At 27.1% G+C, this 19,511-nt stretch overlaps 1 protein-coding gene across 1 annotated transcript in view; it reads left to right on the plus strand.

The window, feature by feature from the left end:
• The window catches only part of LOC129960505 (glycine receptor subunit alpha-3-like), a 158,635-nt gene extending 145,819 nt beyond the window's left edge, over window positions 1–12,816 (plus strand). The window contains exon 9 of the mRNA XM_056073977.1: window positions 12,090–12,816. Within this exon, the coding sequence (XP_055929952.1) occupies window positions 12,090–12,275 (186 nt within the window). The 3' untranslated portion in view covers window positions 12,276–12,816. The remainder of the gene's footprint in view (window positions 1–12,089) is intronic.
• The last annotated feature ends 6,695 nt before the right edge of the window (window positions 12,817–19,511 follow it).

The following is a 19,511-nucleotide window of genomic DNA, read 5'->3' on the forward strand; positions in this document are numbered from 1 at the left end:
ATCAGACTGGTGTTTCAGTAAGTCTTTCATACAGATTTCTGGAAAAATGCGTATATCGCAATGGATGTCTAAGGACTAAATCAGAAAATAATTATGCATTTATTATTTTTTTGATCTACCATACGTCAAATACTATATTAAATGAAGAGTTTAAAAGCCTGTTTAAAATGAGCATTTTCAACACTTGTACGCAAATATTTATTACACTTGCAAACACGTGATCTAGTTCACTCATAACAACACCAACAAAGATCTGCCACATCTCACCTTCTATATCAATTTTAACCCATTCCTTATATATGTGACATCATATTTCCTGTATCAATAATGATAATCATGATAATCTTTAGTGCCGAATGTCGCCGTATCTTGATAACTTCAAACATTTAATTTCATAATTCATAAAATTCATAATATTTTCAGAAAAAATCTGAAAATCATTTCAGAAATAAAGCAAATTACTTTTCCGCTTAATATTATCGCAACTATAATATTATGAATTTTAATTCTTAGTAAAACAAACCCAATTTTACTTTACTGAATTACATTTTTAAATCTGATAATTATCTGTACTTTAGAAAGTTTTGGGCAGAAAAATATAATTCAGTTGTTGATTATATATAAAACTTTAAGCAGATTTTATGTAATGAATGCCTAAAATTCTCAGCAAAAAAAAAAGTATTTTCAAAGTGCATTCTAAGAATAAACAATATAGTGAAAAGCGTTAATGCTGTTTATGTTTATTACAAAATTTTCGAGATACGTTAAGCAAAAAAGTGTATATATAATTTGTACGCAGTATATCAATATTAAAACATTCAATTATGCTTTTAGTCTGTGGAATAAATGAGCAGTGTAACCTGTGTGATACACATAAAAAGAAATGAATATTTTTAAATAGAAAATACAAGCAAATATAATTTTAAAATTTTATACATGAATCGTTTTTTTTTTTGCTTCTAAATATTGATTTGCTACAAATATAAATATAAAATGAAGCTCACATTTTATTGTTTATGTTTTAAAAGGACAAAATTCATAGTTTAAGCAACCCTTTATAAATTAAAAAAAAATTTCAATGAATTTTAACCTTTCAAAATAATCGCTGGAAAATATTTTATTCGTATCATCTTCATAAATTATTATGAGATTGGTGAAGGTTTTTTTTAATATGCCAAATAACTATACAACTAAACATTTCATACAATTTATTCAGTGTCCTAACATTTAGTTAAATAATTTCTCCAGCAAAATTAGTGAATTGCCATTTTAGGGAAGGATGAAATAAAATTGTGATACAAAACAACATCTACCGTTCAGACAAGGACAAAATAGCAAAAGAGCGTCCTGTTTACTATGGAGGGGGGAGATAACCCATTTATGTTACGGGTGGTCGAAATCGAAGGGGTCGTTTTCAACAAAAGCTGTTAAAAGAATGAGAGAGCATATTCAAGTTTTTCTCATTGGGGGCTTTTTTTGATTAAAAAGTTTTATAATGATATTTGCAAAAGAAATAAATAAATTACTAATATTAATAAAATAATTAGATAATTTTTCGTAAAATAAACTGTTATATTAAGAGTAATCTCATATCTGCTATATTTTTTTCATTATAAATTATTGATTATATTCAGTGACCATTTATAAACTCTTGGGGGGGGGGGGAATTTCGGGATTTTAAACTGAACTGTAGTGAAAGGACGATAACTAAGCCAATATAATCTCTAAAATCTTCCATACTGTACTAATAGGAGATAATTTAGTGTCCGAATAATTTGCAGTGTTCTGGACCCAATCATGTTGTGAACCTTTGATTGAATCAGTTCTCGCCTCAGCAAAATTCCGATCCTAAAGTTTAGACTGAAAAATCTCGATTCTAAATAAAAGACTAATTCTAAATTTAAGATTTTTCAACCATTTTGAATTTTATACAAGTCCCAGATTCGTAATATCTCTGTTGACGTCTTTCTACTCTCCAATAGCTTCCATCAAACAAATTGACTTTCATTCGGGCTATGAAAAAGCAAAAAGAAAAGTTGCTTCTATGCTTCCTTCATTTCGTCAATCAAAACATAATGTGACGTTTTGCATGTTTTATAGTAAAGAATGGTTGAGTTATTCCTTCCTAATATATCTCTTCATACGGCCAGTTTTGACAAATCTGCATTCTGTGTATTTTTCTGCACATTTTTTCTGAAATGAACAGTTTTAACACTTTATATATTTTTTTAACAATATATCTTCCATTGTTTCATATCCTTTCGTATCCATTTGCTTGAAACTACAACTGAGATTTTATTAAATACGACAATTGGTTTACCACTGTTAGTTTTTGACCACCATGCATGTATTCTGCTAATTCAAATATAAAATATAATGCTTTAAAGCAGACAAATACATCTAAATAGTCTAAAGGGCATATTGATATTAATACTTCAAAATTAAAATATTAAGTGAAAAAGAAAAGAATGACAAGAATAAAAAACATTGACAGACATGCGACAAAAATTTATATAAATTATCCAGTACCATAATACTTAAATCTTAAAGGCTAATGTATGAAATACTTCAAAACATGGTGAATCGGTAAAAAGAAATAAATAGTAGGACATAATGTTTCAGATGTCAGAGAGTAAGTGATAATAATATAAAGAATCTAATAATGGCATGGTATTGAGTTTACCAATACCATGACCGCATTGCAAGGTACTGAGTATATCAATTTGATACACAATACAACGTAAATATAATGACGAATTGAATAAAAATATTAATTAGGTAAATCATTTTAGTGGAGGACTCCAGATTTAATTTTATCCAAATTGTTTTTGTTTTTTTTTCTTTACTTTACAAACCATGAAAACAATTATTAAACCATAGGATCCTATTTTGCAAATTGAAAAATGTAATTAGGATATTCATAATTTTTTAATCATTTTGTAATATTTGACACTTGTACGTGTCAAACTAGTGCAATCTTCAAAAGTAATCCCAAAAATGGTTGTAAGAATAGTTGTTTGGGAAATGTGAAAACCTGAGAGATGTTGGAATTTCTCCCAAGGGAAATTCGATTGCAAGGTATTTAGCATCTATCTGAAACAACTATGTGTTACAAATAGAATAGAAATTACTCTACCTTACTTGGTGAATTGTAACTTTAGTTGAAAGAAAAATGCTGCGACGATCTGGTCAGACAAAAATAAGGTAAGGAATTGTCCTTACTTTTATTGTTATTCTTTTTCCACAAAATAAATCCATGTTCTCTGAAAGAACGGAGAAAGTATGTTTCATTTGACAAATGTCTAATGTTTCTTTAACGATTCTACGAGTTACAAAAAATAAATTTTTGATTTAGAACAGGATTTGTGAATGAGTATTCGGAATGCATTTTTTTATTAGTTAAAAAAATCTTTTTTTCTTAATTTATTTAGCAAATATCAAAGGACATACTTTTTAAAGCGTCTGTATTCAAAAACGCCTTTATCATCAGATGGTCAAAGCTTGAGTCTTTCACTGAGATTGAAGGTTAGCGGATTCGAGCCTTAATTCCATTAAATTTATCCTGGCTTGATGCTCGCTAAACTTGCCAAATCATAAATTCTTCTGTAGGTATGGAATGGAAAGCTCGAGAAGTGTATTCCAGTCCAGTTGCCACCTTTGTCATCTGCCCAGGATTAAAATCTACGAAGTCTTTAAATTCCTCGCGTATGGTATCATAAGTACGATGCCAATTCAACTAAAGTAAATTATAAATTCTAGTTATTATGTTTTTCTTCCACCACTTAATGTACTTAACTTAAATGCGTAAAAAATTTACGCACATTTTCTTTTAGTTTGCAGTCATTTTCAACCAAAATGTCACTGAAAACAGAGAGCTCGAAAATTTAATATTTTGTCTGGGTTTAAATAAATTTATTTAAATTATGTAAGGCATTTTATGCCATTTTCAAAAATAATACCCATGTTTATTAATTACTTTAGGATTTTTTTATAATTGTGAAGCTGAAAATTTCAAATTTGACACATTTGAAAAATGCTCGTATGTATGATATTTAAGTTATTTTAATAATTAGTAAACAATTATTAATTCTTGATTATTTAAAAAAACTCATTTATAAAAAGAACTCCAAGTTTATCCATATATTTCATAGCTTAGAGAAATTTCTCATCCTGCTTCTTAATGTACCGAAATTTTTAGGAAAATACCCAAGTTGAAATATTTTTAGGCTTATGTTGTAATTCATTTCTTAAAGCTTTGCAGCCCTTTTTCAAAATCATTGTAGTTAAGATTCTTGTAATTTTCTAAAAAGTTCTGAGTGATTTCTATGAAATTAATTAATGTTATTTTTGAGTCGATTTCATTTTTCTCCTATCTCTGTTTTCTTTCATTAACCGTCGTATATACTGACCGCCGAGCAGACGTTCTTTAATTTTTATTTACTGATAAATGTGGAAAAACACGAATTTAAAATAAAAAATAATCGCTATTTTTATCTTAAGCCTTAGTTTATACTGCCATGAATTTTATTTACCAATAGTTGCAAGAGGACATGTTTTTGATCCACTTTAAGAATCACATTCTTTGATTCTGGATAAAAGTTTTTATTGGGGACCATTGCTTTCATATCAAGTATTGTTTCTATATCAAATGTTCCATTCACATAGGAAACTGAACATTTCTGGTTTCACCTTCAAAACTTAATAACATGGCGAAAATTTTAAAATGCCTTCAAATTTGATATGGGAATTAGAGTAAGAATGTTATTATTACGCAATAAGACACCCTTTAAGCTTCTTACGAGAATCAATAAATAGTCTGCACTAAGATAAATCATGATCAGTAGTGGAGGAAAGATAAATGAATTCAGGATTATTTATACATCACGCAAGCGTTTCTCCTCGAGAACACTATCTGATTAATTATTTTCTCGATTTCCTTACCATGAACGTGCTGTTCATGTAAGATATAAATATTTGTTTCTGAAACTTCTATATAGAATGATATTTTTCTTTCGAATGATTTAAATAATATTCTAAATTATTTTATTACTTATTTATTTTATAATTTTACATCATTTATTGCTGTATTACAATTTATATTTATCATTTCATTTTATTCAGAAATTAATTTTAACTTTTTATTATTTATGTGCACAATATTTTTTATTCAATAATATTTTATATTAATTTTATTTTATAAGTCACCATTTTTTTTTTATTTTTTTTTTGTGAAAAAACTGTGAGTGATTGAAAAATAAAAAACATTATATGAATTTTGAGTATTTGAAAAAGTATTTGACATTCTGCGAACTCCAATTTCATTCTGGTCTGTATAATCTACATTCTGGCAATTCAAATATGAATAACTAGAACTGGAATGTTTTAGTCAATATTATGCAGCATATTGTTTTAATAATTCTATGCAATGTATTTCCCTTTGCGTATCATATGATGAACCGTTTAGCATCAGTAGCATTATCACTGATCATTCGTTTCGATTCGTTTTTTTTTTTTTTAAATCTTTTTTGCAGTAAAATATTGTCCTATATTTATTGAAGGAAGTTGAATAAAAACAACTCTACAAAATATAAAAAAAATAATGAAAATAATTTTTTAATTATTTTTTATGAAAAATATCAGTTTAAGGTATCCAAACGTAAAATATATAAGTTGATTTAAGAAATATCATTACTGAAAAACTTTGAAATATTGTAATAAAGGACTGTAGATATTGATTGTAAATATTAAAATATTTATTTTAGTTGAGATGTAAAAAAACATTGTTTAAATGTTCTTTAGAACGAACTTCTTTATATCAAAGTATGGTCGGATGACGATGGGACAAGAACCTCTTCTTCTACAAATGCTCACTTCGAACTAGGGGGAGAATAATCGATGGTTAAATTAAAGAGCATCAAGTCCTTTATATAACATGTCCCACTTTTCTGAGAATGAGGCTCTCGCACCAGACTAAAGAGGCCTCAGTTAGTGAAGAGAAAAAACGGAAATTGAATATTAAATTTTAAGATTTATATTTAAAAGCGCAGAAGATGGGTATTATCCAAATTGAAAAATACGTATTTACTGGCAATAAAATTGTCATCTCAAGCTAATTACTTCAAGTTGTTATTTGAATACTGAAGCTCTTCATTATTTTAACAGGATTATTTTTCCATATTCAGTTTCAACTTTTTATTTACCAGTTAAAATATTTTATTATTAAATTTTCATTCAACAATGCATCGATTATTTTTATCAGAATAATTTTTTTCAAACTAGAATTTTTGTAGTGTGCAGAAATTATTCTTTAATAGCTTTATAATCTGATTTAGTTTGAAATTTTCTGTTTCATCGTAGCTTAATTTTCTGAGTTGGAAACAAATGAGTGAGGAAAAAGAAATAGGTTTTTAAATCAAATGTAAACCAATTTGTTTTTTCTTCGTAGTTTGTCTAGAAAAGCTAAATAAATGTATAAACAAGCTTTGATTTCTTTCCCAGAACAATAAATAAATCGATTGAGGAAGGAAGGGTAAAATGCCGGTTGTGACTTTGACTAACTTTTTACTGACCTTTTAAGAAATTCAATAAATTGTCTTTTTTAATAGGATTTCCTTTCTTAAGAAACCATTGTTTAATCTTACGCTCAGTAATGATTTTGGTTCAAGAAATTTAATTTATTCATACTACTGTTCAAATAATCTAAACTTTAGGACATTATATTAGTAATTGTACCATTCTCAAATCTAGATAAGAATTCTATGAAATGAAAAGCAATTAAAGAGAAAAAAAACTAAAATTCAAAATTCTAAACAATAAAAATTATTCTATAAGCCTCGATTATAAGAGGAATTTTGTTAATTTTCAGGAGATGCGACGATATTAATAATACAATGATTCATCACGTATATTACTTATCCTATTTTCTATTATAAAACCATTTTGAGTATTTCAATTGTTGAATTTTTGGCTTAACGTTCCCATTATAAACTATCCATTCACATATTTCAGATGGAAATAGTTGTTCCAAAACTAGGAATTATCTGCTAAAATTAACTTTAATCATTCATCAACAAATCTTATTTATATTATATTCTTGTCATTCTTCAAAGTATAGACCTTCTAAGTAGTTTTATAAGATTTATATGCATGGTTATATTTTATTTAAGAATAACTAACAAATATGGCGTCTTATCTGACTTATGAATTGGGTTTATAGATCACTTTGACAGCTTTACTGTAGAGCGAATGAAATCCATTAACTACGTACACAGAATTCGAATGTTAATTGAAAGGTAATTGAATCCATGTAATATAAAATAAGGCGCAATCCAGTGCCATGGAAATTAGTTGTTTCTCTTTTAAAATAGCGAATTTTTATCTATGTATGTAGGATATTAGGTCAAACCCTTGTGACAATAAATGAGATTCTGTATAAATGCAAGACCAGGCTCGAAACTTATAAAATCACTATTTTGTGACTGAAATTCTACATTCTCCAAGTGATTTATTATATTGAACCAAGTATATTTTCTATTTAATTTATTAAATAGAAAATTAGACGCTTCCAATGCCCGGAGCCTTTTGAAAAAGTTACTTCATACTTACAAAGCAGTTTTTATCTGTTTAATATTCAAGGAATTCTACGATGAATATGTAGTTTCATTCTTTTCTTCGAAGTAAAATGCATTTTCCTTCAAATATATCAAAAGATTTTTATTTTATAAGCACAAAATTGTCTAAGAAATAAGGAAAGGCAAAAAAGCCTAATTTACAGAAAACTTCAACAATAACTTTGATTTTTCGTATAAAAATACAATTATTTAGTTTGTCATTTTGAGTAACAAAAATACTCCGTAAAAGTGAAATAACTTCCATATGATCTGTTACTTTAAGCGGATTTAAAATAAAGCAGAATCGTCCAGTTAGATTTATTTTAAAGACTTTATTTTCCATTTTTGAAAGTAACAGTTCTTTTCTCTACATTACATATATCCATATAAACATAGAGGCTTTCAACAATACAGATTTAGTTCATCCGCATCTATACAAATGTTTTCCGCTTTTTATTTGAAGCTGGATTTGACAAAATTGAATTTCAATAGCAAAGCCGGCTGTAAAAGCAATTTTCAGCATTCTATTTTCTGTTCTCTTATTCAAAACAAGGGACGGGAATTCTCGCAATAGGTTTGATATGGATTCAGTCGATTACAGTGCATCGGGATTACACATTTTTCTTCAGTAGTAAAAAGACAATCCAAATAATGTCTCAAAATATAGAGCACAATATTTTATAAAAATAGATTTTTAACACCCTTTGGAAATGTGAGCGTTGGGGATGCAATATTTTGATCAGGTTCAAATAATATTTTATCAGGAATGAAATTCGTATTTGTAAAAAGTTTTTTTTTTTTTTTTTTTACAAATGCGAGTTTAATTTTGGCTAATTACTGTGATCTAATAACTTCCTGTGCCCCCTGAGGGATAAAATTCAAAGCAGATAAATTGCCTCTTTTGGCCTGTACTTGAATATTTGAAATCTGAACTCCTTGGATATTTTCGACAATGCCATTTATATTCAAAATACTGAATATATAGTATATATGAATATAAATACTGAATAAATAGTATATATACTTTAAAATAGCAAAAATTGATGAAAAAGTGCAATTTTATTTTTATAGTTTCATCACTTTATATTGAACTTAATATTGTTTATATTGAACTTAAATAGTTTTATAAAATGTATTTTTCCCTCAAATAAATATTTGAAGGGTTAAGAGGAAAAAAAGTACAACTTAATGACTTTTCTCAAAAATGTTATTGTAATTAGATTTAAATATCTTTGAAATGTCCCAGGTGTCTTAATTTTTAAAGAAAATGAATGAAATCAATAATGAAGATTTTAGTCAAAAATTAAAAGAAAATGGGGTATGCATTTTATATTTCGAGTTTCTTTAGATAGTTGAAAGTCAATTTTTTTAACAGAAAAACATAAAATTCCTATGATAATTCAATAAGTGTGCGTAAAAATATCTAAAAAAATTAGCATTTAATTGGAATTACAAAATCCTTTGTAGTTGTGTTCCAAATTCACATTGGGTAATAAGAAAAAAAGATAGAAAAAAATTAAAAATTAAGACACCTGGAATATTTTGAATTTTTTTACAAAATAATATAGTTTATTTTAAAATGTTTTTAAGAAATTGAACGTATTTATATTTTAATACATATGCATAAAAATATTCATAACTCTAACTGAATAATTCTCAAAAGTGTATAATAGAGTCCACTGTCCCCTTAAAGGCTAAAGGTTTTACGCTACAAGTTTTGATGACAGTAAGTTGCAACAAGTCACGAAATGCTGGCCACGCACTTGGGCTATATATTTATGGACGAAATATCCTCAGGTGACATAAAGGTGTATTTAGAAGTATCATGCTTAGTTCTTGTCATCTGCCCATTGTTTTGGATTGTGAAGTCCATGATAGAAAGCTTCGAGTAGTCTTTAAACGATATATGATTTAAATTAGCAAGGATGTATGAAGCAATCAAATGAGAAATATTTTTGCAAATGTATTACCGATATAGACTGTCATCATTACGAGATGTTTAATCACATTATATAGCCTATATAAATTAATGGAAATTTAAAAATTATGAGAAATACATCTTACTTACTTTCAAGCAATTTTTTCTTTAATATGAAATTTCGTCATCTCAGATAGAAATATGTATATTGCATTTAAAACTCATAGGATTTATTGAAATGTAAACCAAATCTTGGTCATTGCAGACCTGTCCATCAATAGTATAGAAATAGATTTTTCATGTCATTGAAAAATAAACAGGACAGGTTTCTTCTACAGTGCTATTTAATAGCATACGACATCCTGTAAGCTGTCAATCATACTGAAACCAATTGAGTATGTTGACTATCCATTCCAATGATATCTTATTAATCCAATTATTTTGAGTTCAAAGATATGTGTTACTGGTTTATAATACAACTTATTTGAAAAAATTTCAAGGAACAACAGCTCTAAATTGCTGAAAAGGGTCCCCAAGCGATTTTCCAGATATAGAATGTATTCGGTAATTGAAACAGCTTTCGAGATATGCCTTGACCTTGAATGATATAAAACGATGTTTCTACGAATGAAGCATAAAATGTTATTTTAATTGCGTAAAAATTAAGTAACAGTAAAATAAAGGACATTAAAGGGCTTATTGAATCAAGTTTTGGAAAACTGTTTATATTTTTAAATTTATTTACAATTTCTTGATTAAAGCCATTTTTATAGCTTAATTATTCACTCATAAAATGCCCCAAAAATTTGTTTATTTTAGTAACAGAAATATTTTTTGATAAATTTTCGGCATTTACCTTTTGCTCTGAACTTGAGACAAGTTGCAACAGATGTGGGACAAGTTAGAACAATAAAAACAACAACATTTCAGTTATTTATCTTTACCCTTTTTTATCAATTAAAGTACAAAAAATACTTCGTAATTATTATAAACTTGTGATAATAATATATTATAATAATTATCAGTTATTATATAGATAATAAATTATAGCAAGTAATTTATGATAAAATAAAGATAAAATCATTTAATTAAACAATTTAAATGTCAGTTTGCATCACGTTTTGTAGATGAACCCTGGAATAAAGCATTAAATCCATTCCGCTTCATCAGAGTTATGAATCATAGTGGTTCAGTGTTAAAGTCTTGATTTTCGAGGCCGGTGTGCTCCTGGTCCAAAACCTTATTACACCAAAAAAGAAAATATGTGTACCCTAAATTCATAGGGAACCTAACCCTCTCCTGCCGGTGTGGCATGGAAGTTTGCGGAGAGTGCAAACTCAAGCGCTGTTTTCGCCATCTTCAAATTTACGTGGTCGATCTTAAAGTAATATTTATCATGCTTGAAAACGGGAAGTCACTGTAATATACCATACGATAATTTATCGTAAGAGTTTCTACATGTATCTTCGTTTGCTAAGCAAAACCATTAATTTCTTTCAAAATATCTGCATGAGTTCAACATCTTCTTATCATCCTTTTCCTTCTCTTTTTTCTTTTTTGAATTTTTTTCTGAAGCATTTCAATTTTAATTTCCTTTCTCTTCGTTTTCTTTTCATATCTTATTAATTATGAAGTAGTATTTTTTTTCCATTGCTCCTTTCTCAGGTGGGTTAGGAAAGGGGATTTTTCTATGTGAACCTCTGTTAGGTTCTTTTCGAGGCGAACACTTGGGAGATGGATCTGATCATTGAGGGTGCATTTTAATATTTATAAAAGAAAGTCTAACTAAATGAATAAATTAAGTTCAAATGTCGGTAACTGTAATCTGTTACATGTTGTCCCGAGTTTTTTTTACATCTTGTCCCATTGCATAATTTTAGATATTTTTATTGATTTATGAAATTATATTGAGATTAGTAAAAATCAATTTCAAAATTTAATACATAAACAAAATAAATAATTAAAAAATGATTTTTAAAAAGTTGATCTAACTTACCTTTAATCAAGATTCACGAAATGCCCCCCCCCTTCCAATCTACTAGCTAAAATGGAGAAAGTGTTCGTAACTTCTCACTACCCGTTTTGATTTGGCATTGAATATGGAACATTACAAGGCCCGTCATAAGAATCATATTTCTCAAAAATTTCTGATATTTTTTTTAAAAAATCTACTACATAATGTGTGTATTATAAATACTGCAACTAGCTTCTGTCTCCCGTACTCATAACATGTAAAACATCATTAGTTTTTTTTTTTTTCAATTTTTAATTTGCATATGTAGAAAAGATCGAAACCATTATTTAGCCCAGGTGCTATTTATTCTTGTCACAATCACTAATGGTATATCATTTTTTTCTATTTCTTAAGCAAATATCATTCAAGAAAAAGTGAGTGACATAATATCCTTTCTATTTGGAAAATTAGCTCGTAAAATTATTTGTTGGAGATTTAATCTATTCTTAAATTCCGGTTTCACATCACTTATTATCGAATGTGTTTCCATTCTAAAAATTTTTCCATAGAAATGTATATATATATATGTAAATTTTCCTATTTCTAGGTTACCAAAATCCAACAGGAATCTGACGATGATGAGCCTGTGGAGGAGAAAAATAACCCAAGAGTCAAACCCTATGGTGGAACCCACAAGATATCTGCTAAGCGCATCGATCAACTGTGTCGCGCTGGATTTCCCATTTTGTTCTTGATCTTCAATATTTGTTATTGGCCCTACTATCTGTTTTAGATGCAGCAACAATTCTTTTTTTGTTAAATTGGGTCATAAATTTTTAATTTATATTATGTTTCTTCAAATCAGTCAGTAGAGTGTGTTCCATTTTAGTGCAATTTACGAGGAATTAATTTTAAATTAATTTAATTCAAAAGAAGAAAGTTTATCGTTTTCAGATCTGGTATTTAATATTTTTTATTGGCCCGATTATCTTTTCCAGTTGCTGCAATAACTTAACTTTTTTTTTCTGTATGTAATAATTAGAATTTTTATTGATATTTTTCTTTAATTTCTAATTACAATGTGAATAATTATATTAGACATAGAGTTAGAAAAATAGTGACTGAATTATAAAGTTTGAAAAGTATATATAAGTGATTCACATTTAATTGAGAAACATTTATTTGGGAAGATTTAAGCATGATTTTACTATTACTATAACAAACGTACGCGCAAGGAATTTTGTTTTAATAAACTCATTCCGATTCTTGAATATTTCACCATAATTGAAATATTAGTCCTAATTTCTAAACTAGCTTGAAATTTATGCTGTTAAATTAAGTGATCAGATTTTAATTTATGCATTTCTTAAAATAATTATTACAATATGAAAAATCTGATTAAGAAATCATAAATTATAGTAATTTTTTAAAGAAATGTAAACGATGCTAAAGATGTTTAGCATCTTTTACATTTCCTCCACAAATAATTAAATTACAAAAGTTATTTCAAGTCAACTGTAGGATTTTCCAATCTAAAGCAAGCAAACATATTGAAAAAACAACTTGTATAATAGAATTACCTTCTTAAAAATAATGCATTTTATTTTTCAACCATTAACCGAAAGAAAAAAAATTCAAAGTTAGTAAAATATTTTTAAATTTCGACTATAAGAGCGATCGTTTTTATAAAACATTTATTGTATTTCATTTTTCAATTCAGTAATAATATTTTAAATATTAATATAATTCTAAAAAGTATATTTTGCCATAATCATTTGTAATCAGATCTCAATTATAATAATAGTTTTCTATTTGCACATACTTAACTTGGCTTCTTGATCATTCTATGATCACTAGAACAAACCTTTCACAATTAGCCAATTAATTGTTTTATTTACTGTACTATTTAAATACGAAACATTTTCTTTTAGGAATTTGCAATCCTTTTCTTCGTTCAAGAATATACAGAATTCCTATGTTGCGTTGCAGAAGAAGTTTATTAATAATTTTTATTGAATTATAATGTTATTTAACGGCTTAGTTTTAATCTGTAAGTTTAAAAATACGTCAATTTGATACAGGTACGGCCAACGGGCAAATCAATAAAGTGTTAAAGATTGCAATATTTGCCACAATATTATATCCCAGAGGATTTAAATATTTCGACTCCAGAATCGGAAAACGAAAAAGAAAACTATCTTCATTGAAAAATTATAGTAAAGCATGTTATTATATATTTGTTTTTAAATATGGATTAATTTTCTCAGGGTATTTGTAATCACACTTGCATACACACAAGCGTATTCAGTTGGATTGAGATTTAAAAGGATGTTTAGAGCTAAATTGAGCTTTTTTTATTATGAAAGAGTATATAAAAATAAACTATTAATGAATAAAATCTGAAATATGGTATGGATTCTATTTCAGTACATTTAGTTAAAAATTAATGATATTTTAACTTTAAGATGCTATTATCAACCTTATTTCCTTTTCATTGAACTTTCAAATATAAAATTCTTCATTATATGCATTTACACAGATTTAAAAAAAAAAACATATATTTCAGTAAATTTCATGTCTAAAACTCCATATGATGTAATAGGTTTGAATTCAATTGAATTACTTGTGCATTTTCTATTATGTCGTAATTTACAAATACAAAGATAAATCAAGGGATCATTTCTATATAAAGTATTTAATGTACTATTTTTAAAGGAAAATCTGACTTTAGTTTAATTATTAAGTTATCGTTAAACTGATCCAAAAAAGATGCTTCATAGATACTTTTTTTAATTATTTTCTATAACTTATTAGCCATTTTCTAAATAAAATTTTTATAAGTAATTATTCTATCTAAATCAATGGTTTTTATTTTTATAAGATGGAACTGCAAATAGGAAATTTAAAAATAATTTTTACACATGTCATAGACAAAGATCATCATATAATTGCCTGGTTATCTAAATATATTCCGTTGCAGTAAGATGTCTTATTAATAGTTTTTATTTGCTTTTAAATATATTAATTTATGAAATTTCATTTCATTTATTTTTTATTCAATTAACGAACATATTTTGATTTAAAAAAAATTGTTACTATTTTTCTCTTATTTTTAACAAATATGATTTCTACCATAAGCCTTTCGAAATGATGAAACAATTAACAAATGAATAAAACAAGGAAATACAAAAATTGATTATTTGCTGATTTAAATAAGTCTACAATACGGACAAGTTTTCTTAGTGATATTCGAATTGAAAATAAGAAATACTCTGCTCGTCATCGTTCTGAATGTTATTTTGAAATAATTCCATGAACAAAATTAGGATTCAAAGTTCATAATTAGTTTATTTTAAAACAACATGCTACTTATATGTCTTATCTAATGAAACTTGTCATATATTTCTATGTCATATTTAACATCGATTGTTATTTTTTTAAGAATTCATTCCCCAAACGTTTTCAACACTCTTACATCTCGATAAATAATATCTTGTATTGAAACTTGGTATGTTAATTCTGAAACATTCACACACTTAGAGTTTTTTTTGTTTTTTTTTTACACATTAGGCTACTATCGAAGCGACTTGAATCTTAAAATGCAATTTCTGAATCTTTTAATAAAGGAAGAAAATATTCATCAATTCTTTAAAACATTTTTAAAAAGTAAGGGGATGTTTTATTCCTCTTTTATTTCTCTTTTATCTCTCTGATTCAATAACTCACTAGATTACGCAAATAGTTTTGAGACAGTTTTTAATGATTTTTGAAAATCCCCAATTATATTGTAAAGAACTAAACTCGCACCTTACCAACTGACTCATTATGAAACCACTGCTAATTAATAAAATATTGGGACATTTATTTTCCTATTTGAAAGATTATTTTTATTTATCCAAGTCAAATATTTCAGATTTATATTTTGTATTATTTAAGCCAAATATTTAGATTTATATTATTAATATTCGCAATTCAGAAATTATAAATAATTTATCTTGAAAAAGTTGCATATTATATAAATTAATTCAACAAATATGCCTCATTGTTTAAAAATTTCAGCTATTTATAAGAAACTGCTTTTGAAAGTGTTAAAACAAAAAAACACTGAGGCAAGCATATGCACTTTTTTAGAACAGCAATTATTGTCATTATTGTCAACAACAGTAACAACATTATTGTATTATTGTGAATTGCATAGCAATTTTTTTGATACCCAAAATGTAAAAAGAGTTGAGTTATTCTAAAAGCAAGAAGGTGTTTAGCACTTTAATGAAAATTAATCATACAAAAATATTTTAATCTTATCTAACGTTTCTCAAATTCTTAATTTAATAAAATTTATAAGAAATAGTGGCACTCTTATATATTAAACTTCTTCATCTCAAAGCATCTAGTTTACTTAAATTAGCTCAAAAAATACCAAAACAATTCTTATTAAATCCTATTAACAAAAATTATTCATTATGTATTGATTGTTTGATTTATTTTATCAGAATATGACTTGAATGACCTTCTGTAGGAAAAATAATTTAAAAGGAATGTATCGATTACGAATGACTGATTTTCTTAGAAAGAATAATAGGAAGAAAATATGTACAAAATACAGAGGAGGTCTTAGAATTTTTGTTTGTGTAGGTAATCAATGGCCTATATGGCCTGCTTTTATCACACAAGCACAATGCTAGATGGAGACCATTTCTTCACTAAGTGAACCATTTGTCATGGATACTTGCAATATTTTATTCATTTCTGTACGCAAAAGGAATGTTATAGCTGCGTCTCCGATATTTTAGAGAATCGAATGTACATTATTCATTGCAAAATTCATTCACACTATATGGCGTGAAATGTGTTTTCGCATGAATATTGCTCGATTGATAATTATCTATAATCAATGCATTTGTTTTGAATAACCTATAAACCATATTCTTAAAATATTTATTTCCACTGCTTTGAAATTCTTTCTTGGTTCTATGATTTTAAGCAGGTTTTGTGATATAGTTGAAGGATTGATGAATCAAATGATGACGTTTTATCAGTCAAGTGAATTTAAATATTAATAATATCCTATATATTGTTGTTGTGTTATATAACAGGCACATTCCCAAAGTAGGCTTTAGGTTAATTCAGCTGTGTTTTACTGTATACACACTTAAGCTGTTATCTGTGGCACTTGAAAACAAATGCGCAGTTTCAGTTGCCTGGCACATGAAAGTTGTGTTCAATGAAATAATCTCATGTTCAGTGTTATTTGTTTAGATGATAGTTATAAATATGTATTTTGATAGTTAGCAGTATTTTGAATTCATATATATGTAAGTAGTTATTTAATGCCGAAATAATTAAAAAAAATATTGTTATCCGGACATGTAAATTCGGTCGTATAGCAAATTATATATTTTTACTTTTCCAGCTCTTAAAATTGCCTATTTTATTACACATTAATAATTTTAAAATCCGTCATTTTAATAAAGAAATATTTAAAACTTTTTATTTTACTCCAGTATTAAAATATTCTATTTAGATCATAAAAATAGAACATGTTGTAATTTTCTATACATAACAATTTATACTAACTAAAAAGTATTTTAAAGAATTTTATTCAGCTATGTAGTAAGCTTTGACATAGTATACTATAGTTGATTAAAATAACTAGAAATGATTGGTTAGTCTGCTAACTGAAGTATATTGATACTTTTGATTGATGAATACAGAATATCTTGTATGACGCTATTTGGTAAAGACAGAATAATATATTTTGGATTGAATTCTAGTACAATGTAAAATTAATCTTCACCTATGTCATCACATTAGAGGCAGCATACATGTATAAGTAGGCAGTAGCATACTTTAACAGCTGTTAGCTATCTTAGAGGCTGTAAAACAAGTCTAAATGAAGTAATTCAGTCATATAATAATCATAGTGTTTCGGAAGATAGTTGGGATTTCATTCACAATGCACTGCAATACTCGCCTCAATAAAAAAGTGAACAACCTGTGTATTTATATATTTCTAGCAACTGGTTTGTAAAGATGCTTGACTTAACGGCTGTTCTTCGGCAGAATATGAACACCAATCAATTGTTGAATATGAACTCTGTAGCACGTGATTATTTTTAATAAATGTCAAAGCACCATTTATAGTTGTTTTCTTTCAGCTTGTTTTTCTTTTCTTGCAAAATGCCTTTTATTTCATTTCGTTCCTGAAAGACGTTTCCGAATAATTTTGACTTTTGCAACTAGGATTATATTATATTGAAAAATGACTAGCATGAAAGGAGTTACAAATTAATTTACAACATAAGTATTTTACCAATAACACTGCACTAATTATATCTGATACTTTTACGAGCTCCCATTCTTCAGTTAGAAAGTAATTTGTTAGAAACTGAACTTTCCTTCAATGTTTATAGTTCAGATTTTTGATTTACTTCACAAAATAAGTTTTTTGACAACTTGATAAATATTCTAAATCAGCTGGTTTATAAACGTTAGCTAATTGAATTACTTGTGCATACTTAACACAATATAAATCGCAACTATTACTGCAGATGGGAATATATGAAATCAGTGGTAGGTTTACAAAGAATACAAATAAATTAGCCAATATATTATTCCCTATGCCTAAAAAGAGAAACTTTCTTAAAAAAGGATAATAGCAGAGATTTAGCTCACAGAAAAAAAATGTATTCAGTACATCATTTGATCATTTCTTAAATAATCTGTACAGGATGGACCTTTTTACTTGATATAGTGGAATGATGCACTTTGTGATGTTTTTCTTTATTTACTGAAGTAGCTAAACAAAGGGATGTGTGCGAAACTAACAACATGTCGTTCACTAGACATGGATCTTCTACCGTTTTCTGATTTAAGAGATATTTATTTCCGTATTTTACTCAAGCTTCTGCGCAAAAACCATTTGTTAAGGAAAAAGATAATTTCATATTCTTAAAGTGTATTTACTAAAAGTTCTCAGAAAGTTTTAATTTTTTTGAAATTTAATTTAATTTTCTTTCATACAAAACATAAATAATCTTAAAAACATATTTTAAATTGGTTATCCCTATATAACCTACAAGTTTTAAAGGTTAAACATAATTAACATCGATAGAGAGTTTTTTTTTAATTAATTTCATTCCTGATCCATATTCAGATGCGAGAAAATGACCATTTCAAATTGCATATAAATAAAGAAATGAAATAAATCAACTGAGCTTCATTTATCATTATAATGTAATGAAAATGGCGTTGTTTGGCGTCATATTTGCTGATTAATGTTGTAGAAATGGCAGACATCCTTGCTTAATTGCCACAAATTTCATATATCCAACCCTTTTTGTAGTCGAACCTATTCATTAAGATTAAACAACACTATCTGAAAACCATTAAGTTTTATGTAAAATAACAGCAGAGTGTTGCAAGCCTTTCCCGTTACTTCAAAAAACCAGTCTTCTTAAAATACAGTCAAATTATATTCTGAATTAGATTTTACTAAAGTTTTCCTATAAAGTTCCTCCAGGTGAAATGCTTTCCCAGAAACTGCGCAAAAAAGTGGAAGTAATGAGGGCAGAGAAATAAGAAAAGAAAGAAAGCACGAAATAATTATGCGTCTATATTTATCAAAATAATTTTAGTGAAGTTTCTTCTTGTTCGAATCTTAAGAACGTTTGCTGAAAAAACCAAATATTTGAAAGAAATACATGTTCTGAATATTTTTTGCTGTCCCATTATCAGTGTAAATGTCGAAGTTTAATACACCTTTAAAGAAGTTCTGAAATTCTGGAATTCTTCTCTGGAAAGCACAGAAGAATTTCTTTTTTGCAACAGAAAAAAACCTTTCCTTTATCTTTCAACAATTGTATTAAATATTCTGAGATAATTTGATAAATAAATTATTTCTATAAAAATAACCTTCAATCTGCTTCGTTTCCTATGAAGCAATACAAGAAATCTCTCACTTTATTCAAGTTACTAATTTTTATTTCAAAAGAAAAAGTTAATTGAACCTTAATTCATAACAAAGTCT

Source organism: Argiope bruennichi, chromosome X2, assembly GCF_947563725.1.
Source record: "Argiope bruennichi chromosome X2, qqArgBrue1.1, whole genome shotgun sequence".
NCBI lineage: Eukaryota > Metazoa > Arthropoda > Arachnida > Araneae > Araneidae > Argiope > Argiope bruennichi.